At 47.6% G+C, this 16,605-nt stretch overlaps 1 protein-coding gene across 2 annotated transcripts in view; it reads left to right on the top strand.

The window, feature by feature from the left end:
* Positions 1-16,605, top strand: part of Acf (ATP-dependent chromatin assembly factor large subunit) — a 39,449-nt gene that overhangs the window by 13,079 nt on the left and 9,765 nt on the right. For both annotated transcript variants that reach the window (XM_077666363.1, XM_077666364.1), the window contains 12 exons: positions 349-564; positions 1,644-1,731; positions 2,346-2,529; positions 3,086-3,279; positions 3,815-4,040; positions 4,422-4,550; positions 7,151-7,282; positions 8,981-9,190; positions 10,032-10,185; positions 10,508-10,573; positions 11,002-11,895; positions 15,681-15,891. In XM_077666363.1, the coding sequence (XP_077522489.1) occupies positions 349-564; positions 1,644-1,731; positions 2,346-2,529; positions 3,086-3,279; positions 3,815-4,040; positions 4,422-4,550; positions 7,151-7,282; positions 8,981-9,190; positions 10,032-10,185; positions 10,508-10,573; positions 11,002-11,895; positions 15,681-15,891 (2,704 nt within the window). The remainder of the gene's footprint in view (positions 1-348; positions 565-1,643; positions 1,732-2,345; positions 2,530-3,085; positions 3,280-3,814; positions 4,041-4,421; positions 4,551-7,150; positions 7,283-8,980; positions 9,191-10,031; positions 10,186-10,507; positions 10,574-11,001; positions 11,896-15,680; positions 15,892-16,605) is intronic.

The raw sequence follows: 16,605 nt of genomic DNA, 5'->3' as shown, positions 1-16,605 counted from the left end.
TCAGTTTGCACAGTCCGAAGAAGGAGCCGAGCTTGCTTTGAAACGTCGGGATTTTTAAATGAGTTAAAGTTTTAGTTGGAGACTTGTTGCAGGTAACTATACAGAATGATTTGCACTGGATGTTGTTGCCATTCAGACCTGCGCTTGCCATGGTGAATAGGCTATGTATATGTCGTTTTGGAGGGGCTGTGCATAGATAAGTGACAGTAATGTACGTCTTTAAATTTGTTGCAGTCGGAAACAGAACTCCTTCATTAAGGTGTCTGCCCGCAAAGACCTCGTTCTACACTGCCAGCAATGCAGTTGACCAAAATTGCTGCCCTTGTCCTCTCTCTCTTTGTCCCGCAGGAAAACATGCACAGTGGCTGGCGTGGTGTCTCCCACTGCCAAGGCAAAGTCCCCGGTCAAGACCACACCCGGTGCACCATCCACACCGGTCAGCGTCCCCTCTTCGCCGCAGAAGAAAACGAGCAGTGGAGGGCAGCCTGCTTCCCCAGACAAGGTCAGGTACCACGTGGTCGACCCCGAGGGCAAGGTGCACACAGCGTTGCCCACTGACATCTGGTGCGTTTCCCGTTTTCCTTATGGCTGCATGTGTAGCTGCAAGTTTCACTGGTGTTTATTTTTGTGGTTTTAACAAGTTGTGGTTGTACCTGCTGAATATGTTCATGTGGAAGGTCATGCTGTGGTGTCGTTAACATCGGTTTACTTTGCTGGCCTAATTGTGGTTGGTTAAGGGCTAGTTGGTGTGACATTGATGCTTGAAGATCTTGTGCAACTGCCCGAGGCATGAACACAAGGCAGAGCAAACACTTGAGCACAACTAGCGACTGTAAAAAAAAAAATTGAAAATAAGAAAAAAAGCTCAAGTTCCTTCGTCTTCCCTCTGCAACTATAATTTGAGGCCTGTGAAATACTCTTCTAAGAGCTCGACTTTTTTTTTCTGTGAGTCCAGTAAAGGCAGGCTTCCATATACAGCTGTCATGGGTGGTGTTTACATGTAGTTTTTCTTTATCTGGAAGTTTGAAGAGTCATGTCATGCATTGCTCTGTAGCCTTACATACCAAAGACTGCCACCGTATTTGTGTAATCTTTGTGCCTGAAATGAATTATTAAAATTATTTATGAAATTATTAATTTTAGGCACTGCTTTCCAGCTGTTTGTGGTTTGAAGAAGATTGGTCGTGTTCAATATCTTCTGATAGCAAACTGAAACTAGTGGTATGTACATGCGGAGATGGTATTGTGTGCATTATTTTTCACCTAGTGTTTGCACTGTTAGGGAACATTTGAAAACAAAATGTTTCAACAGAATTGCCTGTCTGGTTGGGTTGGGTAAACTGCGATACATTTCCAACCAGTACTTCTTTCATTTTTCAATGTTTTGGAGCCGGCTTGGCTCAGAGAAGGAGATCCGAAGAAGGAGCCGAGCTGGCATTGAAACGTCGGAATTTTTAAATGAATAAAGTTTTAGTTGGAGATGTCCTGCAGGTGACTATAGAGAAATATTTGCACTGGATGTTGTTGTTATTCAGACCTTTTAAGGCCTGCACTTGTCATGGTGAATAGGATATGTATTGGTCGTTTTGGAGGAGCTCTGCATAGATAAGTGACAGTAATGTACGTCTTTAAATTTGTTGCAGTCGGAAAAAGAACTCCTACACAAGAGAGAAGAATCGCACATTTTTTCGCCAAGCTGTGGAGCTGGAGGGCGGAATCTTGCGGGTCAAGGTAAGCTCCATTATTCTTCCCGTATCCACCATTCTTTGCATCTGATTGTTTGGCCATGGCTTTCCTCTGCAGTTGATGCTGTTTTTATCAAGCTATAGAGGAAGAAAGAGAGCTGCCTGTTTTGTGTAAGCTGGAAGTTTGCAAGTGTGCTAGTAATGGAGCGACTTTGCGGATTCACTTTTCTTAAAGAGCCTAGGAAGGTTAGCCACATGTGAGATATGCAGCATTTATTTACATTTACTTTAGTTTTCATAATCGTTGTCACAGTGGGGTACGTATGATGGTTTATATCATTACTGGCTCCTATTGTAAAATGTTTTATGCTGTTTTATAGTGATTTTTTTCAGACAAGCGTATTTTGGAGGGTGGTAAATTATTGAATACATCATTGCCGCTTGTTCACAATCCAGATATCATGTGTTTTCTCTACTCTTCTTAATGTATGTATTTTGTGCTTTCGTTGTGTGTAACTTGCCGTTTCTGCTTGCTTAAGCTACCTTTGAGGCATGCGAGCGTTGATGTAGCAATCTCCCAGCTGTGTTTGCGCGAAAACCTGAATCACAGTGAAAATGAATCCAGTGGTTGATATCGATGTTGGTTTAACGCACTTGCAGGAAAAGACCCAGAAGAAGTATGGTTTGCATCAGCTGACATTCTCTGACATCTTCACTGGTGCTCCTCCAACGTTCGCGGTGTCCCCCAAGATCAAGCCGGGACCGGTGGCAGCCACACCCGGTTCTCCCGACGCCAAAGCCAAGGCCAGGAAGCCCAAGCAGCCTGGCACCCCCAAAAAAGAGGGTGAATGAGCTTGATTTCATGGTTCACAAATGAAATGCGTCCTGTAGGGGGGAGTGCTTACGTTTTTGCCGGGGTTGTCGTTTGTGGCTCTTCACATACAGTTTCATTGCCTGCTTCAAATGGGAACTGTCTATACTCTGTTTCGTACATAGCAGTGAATGCTGCGTAAGCTAGCGCTTTTGTTCACGCGGACTAAGTCTGCCTAAAATGTAGTTCGTCATAAAACCAAAGTGAACACAGGGCGTTCAATATTGCCTTGACAAATTTCAGTTAGTTGGTCCAGTTAGTTGGACCAACCTGCAGATGCAGCCATTTGATGTACTGCGATAGCATGAAAGGGTTCCTCCACCTATAACATAAAGAAAAACTTGTAGGTCAATGTGCTTGTATAGTGAGGGGTTGATTATAGTTCCTGCATTACTGAACATGCTTTCCAAATTTGCCTCTGCTGCAGATTACTTGAGAACTGTGCATGTGCACACGCACACGAGCTTGCCAGAGATCCCGAGTTTCCTCTTGATCTGTGACATATTCTTCGCTGTTGCATGGCGCTCAGCTGCTGCATCCACTGCTGGCGGGAAGAAGGAGGCAAGCGAGAAGAAGCCCAGTGGCGTACCTGATGCCGCTAGCAAGGAGCAGCTCTCCAGCGAACAAAAGGCGAAGGCAGAAGCCGAGGCCAAGGCAGCCAAGGACCGGGAGTTTGAAGAACTGCTCAAGCTGAAAATGGCGCAGAAGGAAGCCCGACAGAAGGTATGGACGCCGGATTATCACGAGCTGCGTGTGTGCTTGTGCAGGTCCTGTCATTCTGGAGCAGCCTATGGAAGACCTTGCGTGGTGAATTTTCTGTAGCTGACTGCACACTTCGACACATGAAAATTCACCAGTAAAGCTCAGTGCGTGCACGTGCCTGTGGCTAACAAGTTGCATGCAGAAGTAACGAGCCAGAAAGAAAAATAAACCAGTTTTCGCTCTTGCCTGACTGCAGATGTTGGCCTTTTAAGTAACTACTCGTCTATGTATGTCTTTAAATAGGCAGAACGTTTCTTGAGGGTGCTTTAGACTGGAAATTCTGCGTAAAATCCACATTCTCAGCCAAACACTGGCCAAGGTGAATATGTAGTTATGCTTCCCAACAATTCTCATGGTGGCTGAGTGACTGCAGCTCTATATCTTTCCTCTTGGTAACTGCTAGAAACTCTATGGTGGCCGACACCTGTGCTGCTTCCCACTTAGCCACCCGAATTGGGGTGCACCGTGTGTTCACTGATGTCTCCTCTCTGTGCAGAAAAAGTTGGAGGAGCGCAAGCTGCACGCGCAGTTCCTGACCGAGTGGAACCGCCCTCGGGACGACCTGGAGTGCGACGACCTGAGGGAGCTGCCGCCCCTCGTGCCTCTGCGTTGTGCGATTCCCGCCGAGCACTTTGGCGACTGCATGACGGTGCTTGAGTTCATGGGCCTGTTTGCACAGCAGCTGGACCTCAAGGACTTCTTCCCGGCCGGCATGAGCTTTGGTTAGTGCTGCGAAGGACAACAGTACAGAATTGAAAACACTGGGTATTTGGTTACAGATTGGTGGCGAAAATGGCAGCCAATCCAAAGCATCGCCATGTTGTGGAACAAGGGGAACTTAGAAGATCCTTTGTTCCCCGCGACTAAATGTGAACCAGGAGTGCGTGTTCTCAGCAGAAACTGTATGTTGTGCTTAATACAAGCATACCACTGTCAAAAGTCATGAGCTAGCCTGCCAGCTCTGCCGTCCACTTTTCGAAAGTGTCAGAAGAACAAGCTCGGAGATACTGGAAGATGTGTGTGTGCACTGGTCTTACATTGCTGTATGTAGTGCTGCTCTGCAGCGCAGGCTAACGGTGTGCTCTCTGTTGGCAACATTGCAGACCTGTTGGAGAGGGCCCTGACGGAGACGGACATCCTGGGTGCACTGGGTGACCTGTTCCAGATGCTCCTCACGGCTATTTTCCGCACCCAGGAGGAAGAGATGGAGGCCAAGGGCAGGCATCCACAGGGTATGCGCTCTTGCCATTGTGTCCTTCACAGTGGGCTGTTCTTGCACCGCTGTTGTGGGTCTCATGCTTACATTGCACGACCAGTTATGTTGGCAGCATCTTGGGTTGAGCCCACATTTAACAGCCCCACGTAAGACGAAATTTCGCTTATAACGAACGTCATTAAACCCTGCTGATCGGTTACAGTGAACAGACGGCATAAACCCGGTGCCGCGATGCGAGATAACCTGCCTCCAAACCCTTTGTGTGCCCGGTGCAGGCATATTTTCCCGAGCCCCATCGCAGGCGAACTGCCCGCCCCGTTTCGGGCCACTCTCAAGCGAGCTACCCTTTCCCCGCCGACTTGCCTTCCAAGATCGCCCTCCTGTCCCCCCTCGCAACTCCGTTCTCTCATCACTCTCGTGCAAATCTGTGCGTGGCCTCTACGATTAGCCGCGCCGCCACCGGTGCTGATCGCGGAGGCCACGCTCCGTGTAGCAGGCCTTCCGTGGGAGCCAAGAGGTGACTGCACTGACGCTCATGGACGGCCCCTCATTAGTTTCTCCGCTGGCGCTGTGCCTCTGTATCTTTAGCTTGATTGCCGCTTGTGCATGTTGCACGTCTACCCAATCGCACGCTTTTGGAACTCTTGTTGCGGTGCGGACGTTTCGTTAGCTTTGTTCAAAGCCCTGGTTGTAATTCGGGATGGCGGACGGGAACACCGTGCCCATTTCCATTGTACTCAGTGGTAGAGATGTGATGAAAGCGGCCTGGGCGGAGGTGATGGCCACTTGCGTGCGAAACTGCTTCCTCAACGCCGGCTTCGTCAACAGTGTCTGCTGATGCTGAGCCTGATGCTTCGGAAGATGACCAGCCCGGCGGTGATTTGTGGCAGGCAGCGCGTTGTCGACTCCGACATGAGGGGTCATGACATTGGTTGCAGTGATTTTATTTGTGTCGGTGACGACACCGCGAAACCGTGCACCGACGAGGGCATCGTTTCTGAAGTGCAGCATGAGAGTGACGCGGAAGAATCAGATGAGGATGAAACTTTGGAGCCAGCACCCATAAGCGCGCCTGTAGCAATGAGCTACATAGAGAGCCTCAGACAGCTTGTCTATGCCAAGGGCCTCGGCGATAGCACACTTCTGCTTTAAATGAACTGGCAACCTCCCTCATTGGATCTGCGCTGCAGAAACAGACTTCCATCACGGACTTTTTCGCCAAGAAAAAATTTTGTGTTTTGACAAGCAACTGTCTTTAAAGCTGTGGTCCACTTACTACGAACTTCGGGATATAACGAACGGACGTCGCGTGACGCTCATGTTCGTTAAAAGCGGGCTTGACTGTACTACTGCACTGCACAACAGTAGCTGCATTGAGATCAATTCAGTTTATTTTGGATCTGAATACACAATACAGACTCGCAGGCTTCTTTTCTATGTTTACGCATCAGACACTTGGTTCGTGATGCGGCCCCCTGCATCGCTAAGAAACTCTGTACAAGAGTCGCGGTGCATCATATTTTTTTTTTTTTTTTTATCAAATACTGCCAACTGCCTCTTGGCAGTCAAAGCAGGAGTGGATACATTGTCCTTGAACAATTGCCAAGTTGAGTTTAGCAGCGGCAAGGAAAGAAACCGTGCGATTGACAATCAGCCACGAGGGAATCTGCACAATCGACAAATAGAAAAAGAAAGAAGGAATACACTTTGAAAATCGGACGGCAAAGCAAGAAGCGTTGTAAAGAAATACTTGGTGTATCATAGGTAAGGTGACACGGCCGTTACAAAAGATTCAACAGAGGTCATGTCGGCAGCCTCATAGGGTAAGGCCTTCCACTCGGCTATGGTTCGAGGAAAGAATGATGAACGGGAGGCGTTAGTTTTAACCTGCCAATAATTCGCAGTTGGCCGGCCCGCATTTCCATGCTTGTAAAACGTGGTTCAGGTCTTATTTTCCTCAACTGCGAATCCTGTTAAAGTCTTCCGATTTCACGTGCTACTTTCAAACAGTGCATTGAGCCAGAGTGAGGCAGTAAAGTTGCGTTTGGTTTCAGTTCTGGATCAGTTTTTAAAAATTCCCGTTTGGATGTTTGCACACTAACATATGCAATTGCTCGATGAAAGTTGTTTCTTTATGTGTGTGCAACTAGCCAGGACAGCAATGTTGTATGCTCTAGGAGAAGAAGTAGCTGTGGGAAATGTTGCCGAATTGACTGATACGGTGGGACTATTGACTGCTGTCAAGCTATTTGAGGCACACATTTGACGCCGCCTGTCTCTGGTTTGGAAAGAGCAACCACACTTGACTATTGGGACAAACTGAGGCGGGAAAACAAGTGTCTTGGTGCAACCTGACTGCCACAGAGAGCTCAACAGCATGCTCCACTGTTATGTGGCACCAGCGAAGGGATAGGATGTTACCTGTTGATGGCCGAGTGGCAGTTGAGACTGCCTGTGTAATGGTTGCTGGAAAATTGCAAGGAGGTAGTCCACACTGGACACAGTATCATTGGGCTGAAAGAGCTGCAACAATGATCAGTCATGTGTGCTGATGGCATTGAGATGCAAAAACAATGTGAGAATCTAGGGTTGCACATGCCTACCCTTTTCTTCCAGGGGAAGAGAGCTCTGAGGAGGAGGAGGAGAGTGATGATGAGGAAGCAGACAGAGTCCGTGGAGCCCTGCAAGCCATTCGCAAAGCACAGCGGGCGGCCACAGCTGTGTCTAAAAAGCAACAGCAGACACTGGGTGAGTCCTTCACCATTGGAGGATGATGGGGATCTACCCACCTCTTTGCTTCTGCTCTGTTCAGCCAAAGTGCAGTTGCCTGTTGTGTACCTCTGTTTCATGCTAAAGCTTTGTTTATTTGTGCACGCTATACTAACAGGCGTCCGGCTGTTCGCTGTCACTGGTGGCAGTCAGTAACTGAATGCAAAGGTTTCCATGTGTGCTCAGGGGTTCCTGTTATCAACGTTTTTGGAGTGCACTTGCTGACCAGTTTTTCAGATGATGACAGTAGCTAAACCGTAGAAAGGGGGGGCAGTCTGAAAAGTGGGAGTGGGCGAGCAAGATCACCTCATTTGAACTTGTAATTACCAAGAATTAAAAGAAGTGGTAACTAGGTTTTTGTACACTGTAATGCTTCTGTGCATTCAAATGGCAGCGTGGTAACTCTTTTTCCGAGTTTGGCATTTGACTCGAGGCTGTTCTTTTGTCATATTGTCAACTACTGTATTTACCCGAATGTAACGCGAGTTTTTCCACGGATTTTTTGCCCTTAAAGTCTACCCTCGCGTTATAATCAAATACCGCACTTCGATTGGCCTAAAGCAGTGCCGCGATGCAGCCATTTCAAAGCAATCAGCTTTTTTTCGGTTTCCGCAGTTTTGTGATCTTATGCTGGCAACATGGGTACCACAGAAGCCAAATCCTCATCCATCCAAAGTCAAAGCGTTGTTCTCTCTTATTTTTTTTTGTTTGTTGCGACCTCGCGCTCAACGCGTCGTGCGTCCTGTTCTTGTGGCGTTGCTCACGGTGTATTAATTGAGTGCGCATGATGGCAACGCGTCGTGCTATTACAACGCTCGTTTTAAGAGAAAAGCGATCCTGTTAGCTGAAAAGGTCAGGAATTCTGTGGCATTGACCTCAATGAGTCAACCATCCGCGGATGGCGGCTGCAACGGGAGGGGCTTTTTAAATGTGAGTCCGACCGCAAAGGATTTCGTGGCCCTCACCACAGCCATCACGTCGAGCTGGAGAAAAATGTGGCGGACTTTATTATCGAGCAGCGCAACCGTCTCATGGGGGTCAGTGTCGAGCTGAGACGTTGCTCGGGAGATGGGAAGTTCAGAGCATCTCGTGGGTGGGCCCAAACGTTCATGAAGAGGAATGGATTCTCTCTGTGGTGAACAACATCGATACGCCAGAAGTTACCGGGAGACTTCGATAGTTGCGAAAAAGGGGCTCCATTTCCGAGAACTCGGCCTCCGAAAGCGAGGAAGATGAGTAAACGTGTCGACGACGATGTCTATTAAAGGTACTTTGTTTTGCGTCCTTAAGCCTCACACTACATTCGTGGATTTGTTTTTTCCCGCTGGGCAGCATGTAAAGTCACCCCTCGCGTCACATTCATAGTCGCGTTACATTCGAGGTAAATACGGTACATGACATGTCGTGTTGCTACATGTTGTAATGTTGTCAGGGCTACAGGTGCACTTGATGGGATGTTTATGAGAAAGGCAAACATGCTTAGTCAAAAGGATTCGATTTGCGACGCATTTTTGTTGACCGGGCTTGCTTTGCAGCCTTGAGATTCACACATCTCCAATCAAGAGACTTCATTGCTGAGGAAGAGATTGGCAGACTAGAAATGTCATCAAGGGCCCCTATTTGGGAACTACTGTTTTACAAGATATCACCGTATGCCTCTGTCGTTTGTGCTTGCAGGCCTGAAGCTGAGCAAAGTGACGGTGGATGCGCTGTCGCTGACCGAGGTTCTCCGACTGCATCTGGCTTCGAGTGGCTCCCTGGACGTTGGGCGAAAGATTTTCAGTGGCTGGTACTCCCAAGAGGAAGACCCCGGGCTCTGGTTTGCCACGGAGGAACCAGAAATCATGGCCCGGCTCAGTAAAGGAAGCATATATGACTTGGAACTAGGTGTGTGCTCATTTCTAATCGTGAGAGTAGTGCAGTTTCAGGCATTCTCACTGTTTGCACGTTGTGCCTTAGGTGGTGCGGACTGGGCAACATTATTTTTCTTTCTTTTTTCGCTGCGCACACTAATATATGTAAGCACAGATTGCATTTTTAGTCTGAACGCCTAGCTCAACTTCTGGCCGAAGGAAGGGCTCATAATGAAATAATTTGCAACTTGTCCAAGAGGAGCCTTTTGGTACTATTGGTATTGTTGGAACCAGAGAGTCATTTAGTATAATTCAGGAAAGCTTGGTGCATTTGTGCTTGTCCTGTTGGTTAATTTTTGTATATCTAAAATGCTTTCTCGAGATATGCTGTACCAGTTCAAGATTTCTGTGGTATTTTAGACGTTGCTCCTGGAAAGAAATGTGGACCGAAGTACCCTGTTAGACGAAGGTAGAGCTGTAGGTAATAGAATGAGTGGTTATCTTCCTGGCTTTGCTCATTCGTGGCGCTGCCAAGCGTTGCGAGGCGTGGGACTGGTATCGCAGTCTAATATTTGACATTCTTATGCGCCAGTGTGATGTAACGGCCAGGCGCTGCTTAAAATTTTCAACTGAACACGGAAGAGTTCATAAGTTTGGAGTACCAGTGCAGTAATCTGAAGTAACTGTACAAATGGAGCCTGTCATTTAAAAAACGCTGCCCGCGAATGGCATAGCAGTATTACTGATGCGCGCTTGGGATCGTTGCGAGAGAGAGAGCCTTGAGTTTTATCTGCAAGCAGTAGTGGCAGCTGTGCTACGCTTTGGAACGCACCATTCGTAAGATTGTGCCACAAGTGATTTTTTTCTTTCATCAGGTGATAAGGTGAAGCTCCTGCGTGTGCTAGTTGATCAGCTACTGTCCATGGAGTCCTTTCGGGGCATCATCGAGGAGAACCTTATGAAGCTAAAGCAGCTCAAGCAGGACCTGCGGCAAATCCGGCTCTCTGTCAAGCAGCAGGATGAGCCGAAGTATGGTGCCTTCTTGTCTTCATACCGAGGGAGCATTGGGGAATAGGGCATGGCCTCTCGTGTTTCCAGTAAAGCTGGATCAGAGTTAAAGCTGTTTCTGACTTTTTCAGCATGAACGTAATGAATATTGTGTTTCCTGCAGTAGACACAATGCAGGTGTATCTGCATTTCTACTTTTGGAAACACTGAATTCAGTTGCATGGGCCAGTTTGTGTAAATAGGGAGTGCTGTGCACACACCCTCCTTTGGTAATAGGGCATCCAGATATGGTGCTTCATATGACTCGGATCAGTTGGCACTAACCTGTGCAATGGTGTTGCAGGAAGAAGAAGAACCAGAAGGAAGGTGCGGCTGAAGCAAAGAAGGAAGGCGCAGAGGATGCAGAAGAGTGAGTTGTTTAGCAATTCTCGTGGGAGGCTGTTGCTTGGTGGCTGTGATGTGAGCTCTGTTTGCACAGTACAGTGCACAAACTACATCCGGAGGCTTCTGTCAGAAGTTTTGCCTCTGTTCTGCAACTTTCACAAGTTTTGCCTCGCGATGCAAAGATCTGAAGCTTAAACTGTGTTTAGGCGAGCCCTTGTGGTGGGAGAGATTAGTTGCAAGTGATAACCGCGTGTAACAAATTGTTTTGGTTTTAATTAACTTGGTCCAGCATCACTCCCTCTTCAAGTTGCTTATCACTGGCTGTGCCGTGCTGTGTATTTACCTTCCTGGCTGGCACGTTCAGTAGAGGAACTGCCCTAGTATGCTAGTGGCCCTGACTGTGTTCTAGGGGGTGTTAATAATACACTTCTTTGGATGCTATGTGCTGCACAGGAACGCAGATGACAAGGCACCCACGAACAAGCCTGACAAAGCATCCGGATCCGATAAAACCGAAGAGGAGGCCAAGCCCAATGGCGTGATTCCCGAGGCCCTCAAGACTCCGCAGCAACGCAAGGAGGAGCAGCGGCGCAGGGAGGAGCTGGAGCGTAAGGAGCAGGCTCTGCGGAAGCAAGTGGAGCAGCTCCAGTCCGTCAGCTCCTTGCAGCCCCTGGGAGAAGACCGCTGCCACCGCCGCTACTGGCAGTTCAACACCCTGCCGGGACTGTTCGTCGAAGACAACGACATGCACCGTGGGGTGTGCATACCTGGAGGCACTCCGCTTGTTCGATGTGAACTCCCCAAGCACCCGTCTGTCACGTTCATGGAGGCATTCCTCCTGCACAACAACCGCAAGCGTGGTAACAGTGGTGACAGCGCAGCACTCAGCGACAAAGAGAACAAGGAAGCTGCGGCCGAACGGAAGGCCCTGCTGCACGCTGAGGGCAAGGCACAGAAGCTGCTGTGCGACTCGAACCCGAGGGTGGCGGGAGCTGGGAGACGGGCCTCGGTCGAAGCGCCATCCGCCATCATGAACGGCATGGTTGCCGATGCGAAGCGAGAACTCTGTGTGATATTGGATAAAGTGGACAATTCGGTTAGTGACGTGGCGTCAGCACCGACTGTCAACAGTGGTTCGCACCCGTATGGTACGTGCTCTGGGAATGCAGTGACTTGTACAGTGCACGGTCAGGCGGCCATGAACGCAATGCCTCGCTGGTGGTTTTGCCGGAACAAGGAAGAGCTGGGCTCTCTGATTGGGGCACTCAACATGCGAGGATTCCGGGAGAGCAAACTTAGGGCTGTGCTGAAGAGGGACCAAGAGAATCTGGAGGCGATCATAGCCAAGTGAGTGCTGTGAAGTTATTCGTCTTGGGTCTGGCTTTGTCATGTTGCCATGGTTATGGTCCACCCACCACAGTGGCTTGGTAGCTCGGGCTTTGCTAAGCGTCGTCTTTAAATCGGCCAAGGTCATTCAAAGGTCGAATTTCAATGGTCCTAATCATGTTTTGGACATGCCTCATGTGCCATACCATGTGTTGCCATCCTTACCCTGCAGGGCCATCCCAAAATTGAGCTTTGCATGGTCTATTTCCATGCACACCCATTCCCCTACTGAGTCTGGCTGAGGCTTCATTTTCTTCGCATAAGACATTGTTGAAATCGGTGGTGGTAGGCTAGAAGTGCTTTCGCACTAAAAAATTTCTACCTTTCCTGGGAATGTTCCTGCCAGTGAAATGTCCCACATCAAACAACGGCACCTCTAAAAGCCGCTGATGTAGCCAGCCGCTGTGCTGCCTTTCCTTTCAGTCCGAGCTGGGCTGTTCCTACAGCCACCTCCTGTAGAGCCGGGCCCTGTTCGGGTGAGACTTAGTCAGTGAGCCTGGGCTGGGTGGGGCCTCAAAAAGTAGGCCCATGCAGTGCTCCAGTCTGGGTGCACCTGCCATCACAAATGCTGAAGTTCACCTTGTCCTTTTTTGGTCTTTTTAAAACAAACCAGCGCTCTATCTTCAGGGGTAGCCTGAACTTGAGTCGCATAAAAGGAAGTTAGCTTTGTTTCGAGTTTAGTACAAACCGCATTTCCATGTCTATGTAGAGCCGCTTGCTTGTCCCTTTGCTCGTGAGTCGTAGCATCACATCATTGTCATAGCTTGTTGTGAAATTTGTGAAATTTGCATAATGAAGAAAGGCCTCTGCTCACACCTACTCATCTTGTTGCTTGCTACATGACACCACCACGGCTTGTGCACATAAGTCATATGCCGTAGTTTAGAGGTCTATGCAAGCTAGTGCTCTATTGTTTTTGCAATGTGAATTGCATCACCACCTTCCAAATTTTATTCAGCTAGCTCTTTATTATTCATCTTTCAGGCTGTGCATGAAATTTCGTTCTGTTCCTTTTGCGTCGTGACAGATTCTCCAAATTAGCCGTTAAGTGCAGCATACCTTTGTCTTAAGCACAGAACTGGATCCCCTTCTCTATGCTGCCTAGTGCCACCGTTTGTCCTAAATTCTTCTGGTTGGCTGTGTTGAACAGAACCAAATCAAATTTTCTAGGGAAAATAAAATCTTTCCTGTACGGGCATTCATAATCAAGGCCCCCTAGTTTTCAGCAGCGCCGTGACAAATCGTGGATTTATAGCATTTTTCATGGAATTGTATGTTAACAGCCACATTCTTTTTCTGTTACTGTTTTTGTGGACATCAGTATCAGTTTTAGAATGCGAGGATATGTGATCAGTTTATTAGTCTGAATTCTCTTGAAAGGTGAAACCTTTTAATAAAAAAAGTTCTGGTGCTTTGGCATGCTTGCTTCCCTGCCCGCTCGAGGAAGCTAGCGGGTCAAGCTGCTTGTGTGGACAGTTGAAAGCAACATTATCATAATTGCACGAATATAACTAAGTTTTTTTCTTAATTGTGTGCTTTGGAAAGAGCCTCATGTTACATTTGAAACTAAGTTATAAATTTTGTGAAGTTTTTTTTTTTTTTCGCTGTTCTTGGAGATGCCCGCAGACCATTGGTCATCAAAGTGAATTGTGTGGCGAGCACTGGCGAGTAAGAGTTGCTACAAACATGGAAAGAAGGCGGCACAAGCTGTCGAGACAGAGTTAAGAAGAGCAGGCAGTAAAATTGCCGTGAGGAATAGGAAAGAAAAAAAATGTTGGTCGATTTGCATAGATAGGTCAAGTGCGAATTAGGTGCTTTAGCAGACCGGTTTTCTTTTCGGTTCCGGTGTTTGGATCCAGTGTTCACGGATAGCGATAATGGGTTAATGTCCATATACGTGGAATTGGTCATTCACTTCATTCATAGATCCCTGGGCATATTCCTACAACTGCCGGTGCAGTGGTTAAGCGATGCGCCAATGCCTTTCTATGGCAGATGCTGCCATCGGTGGGGCTTGGGTTGCTTGGGTTGGTTTGCGATGCAGGTTGGCCTTCCCAAACAGCCTCTTATGATTAAATGAGCTGCCACCTGACACGGCCGTCCGCTACTACCTGAAAAACTTCCCAGGCTATATTGCAGAGTCTTTGTTCTCAATTATCCTCACTATTCATTGTTCTCAATAGGGGCCTTATTCGTAGTTTTGTTAAAGGAGGTTCAAGCAAAGTGGCTGAACTGGTTGGCTGCAGTGAAACTGAAAAAACCTGGTGCTTGCAGATAATCTAATGAGAAATGCGGCTAGAGAAGTTCCTACTGGATTGTAACGTTGGCCTAAGATATGCAAGCTTTGCTATTGTTATAGCGTGATGTGGCAAGAATTTAACCTTGTAGAAGGTGCTGTACTATACAGAAACTATGTAGATTCTCTCTATTAACCGAAATAGGTTTGCTGGAAAGGTTTGCACTTGGTGATCCATGTGGTGCATCATTGTAAACATGACCACTGTATACTTTTTTGTGAATTTCTTTGCGAACTTTTGTGAATTTTTTTTGCGCTTTGGCAGTCGTGCGGCCTACTCCACCTTTTTCACATGGCCGCTCTGCACAGGTGCACCTCTCTTCCCCTGCTCTGCTGGTTGAAAACAAACCGCCGGTTTGTAGCGTACCTGCGCGGTGCGTGTTGGTGTCAGGTGGAAGCAGAATCGGACATCACATAATCTGAAAAGAATCGGAAAGCGAGTAGGCGTTCAAGTTGTGTTCTCTGCACCATTAAAATTATCAGTTTTATGCAAGAAAACAAACTCATTCTTAACTAAGAAGAGCCTTTGCGGCATTAATCATCAAAACCGCTTCGTCAATTGCCAAGAGGGTGTTGTATATCGCGTGCCTTTATCGAGCGGCCGCGAATATGTCAGACAGGCAGGCAGATGTGTTAACATTAGATTCAGAAAACACAATAACAACGTAAATGAACGAAGCGAGGGTCTGCTCAGTCTGCGCTGCCGTAACTGTGGTAAAACTGTGGACGTCAGCGTCGAAAAAAAGCCATGCGTGCCAGCATTTAATCAATGCACGATTGACAGTAACCATAAGGATCAGGGAGTTAGGGAAATAATCGAGGCAGTGAACATTGCATGTGTGGGGGATAACTGTGTGAGCATGCCATCGGTCGTTTTAACGCAGAAGGAACTCAGATTTTTAGAGGGTTGGAATTAGATTCCTGGAGCTATGCTGTGGCATCATGACGAGTGTTGTTTCCCGTTTGCTCTTTCCCTTTTCTCGGATTTCAGTCTTGCTGGTGTGTGTGTGTGTGTGTGTGTGTGCGTGTGTGCGTGTGTGTGTTTACATGGCACGTTTGGTGAAATAAAGAGTTGGAAGTCGGGCGCTCTTTACTCTTGTGTCCTATCCCGTCCCTTCTTTCTACCTGCGCTGCCACTGAAGTCATGTTTAACCAACCAGCCCAACAAGCATCAATCTTGGAAGCAGTAGCTGCAGTTGCAGGCTTGCTACTCCACATGCGCAATTGATTCCTCGCACAACCGGATCGCGCCTGAGATGTTTGCATACACATGTTTTCAAGCATTTTTTTTGCTTAGCAGTTGAATTTTCGTACTCTTCCTAGAGGGCGCCGTACCTAGTGAAAAAGGTGGATTACAACTGTTCTGTGCCTAGTCTGCAACCAGATCAGAATATTCCGCACTTGTTATGAGGACTGTTATCAGAAGGAGAGCAATTTGTCTTGTCGCCAGGTGCCCTGGCCGCAAGCTGAACCCAGAGGCAATGTGGCCTGCTGAAGAGGAAGGGGAAGCAGAGGTGCGCAAATCCTCACGGCTGCAGGCAGGACCAAAGCCCTCAGCCATGGCTGGCTACCCGTCCCAGCTGGCACAAGTGTACGGGTTCCGGGAAGCCCTGCTCGACCTGGAAGAGAAGCTGTTCAGTGGCAGCCTAGGCATCATCAAGGCATGTGTTTCCTTGTAATGGTTATTTATTTCAGTAGAGTGGCGTAACCAGGGAATAGTAACACATTACATACATTCATTTTGTGTGATGTCGTCGGATCTTTTTTAATCAACCATAGTTGAGCATCCGCCTCGCATGCGGGAGGCACGGGGTTTGATCCCCAGTGTCGCCGGGTGCCCACCGATGATACAGTGGGTACAAGCTTTCCCCTGGTCTGGTGCTTGGCTTATTTGAGGTGAAACGCTTGGGAAATGAGTCTTTGACCCCACATTGAGAAGTCGCAAATACTTTGTGTCATGGCACTTTTTGTCCATAGATGCCCTTGCGCCATAAATATCCATAACCATAATAATCTAATCAACCACAGCGATGTCTGTGCTAACATTTTGTGTCTGGAGTGCTTGAATTTTATCTGTCCTTCTATTTGTCTCTTTTTTTTTCCCCTTATCTCTCAGGTGCTGTTCCATAACAGCAATTTATTTATTTATAGCTTCTAGCTTTACAAAATGCATTGCAGAGGGTTGTGATCCGCCCATTCCAAGAAGTGGGATTTTTCATACAGGATTTCCCATTGTAAACAGGACTGAGGCCGTCTTAGTCTTACTGAACTTGAGCTTGTTTTTCTTCCAAAAAGCAAGAGGCAAAAGGATGCTGCTAATATTGTAGAGGACCCGCAATTGTTTTATGACATGTTCTCTTTTATTTTTTGTGCCA

The sequence above is a fragment of the Amblyomma americanum genome, chromosome 5 (assembly GCF_052857255.1).
Source record: "Amblyomma americanum isolate KBUSLIRL-KWMA chromosome 5, ASM5285725v1, whole genome shotgun sequence".
NCBI lineage: Eukaryota > Metazoa > Arthropoda > Arachnida > Ixodida > Ixodidae > Amblyomma > Amblyomma americanum.
The sequence above is the reverse complement of the archived record's forward strand: the minus strand, read 5'-3'. Positions and strand labels throughout refer to the sequence as shown.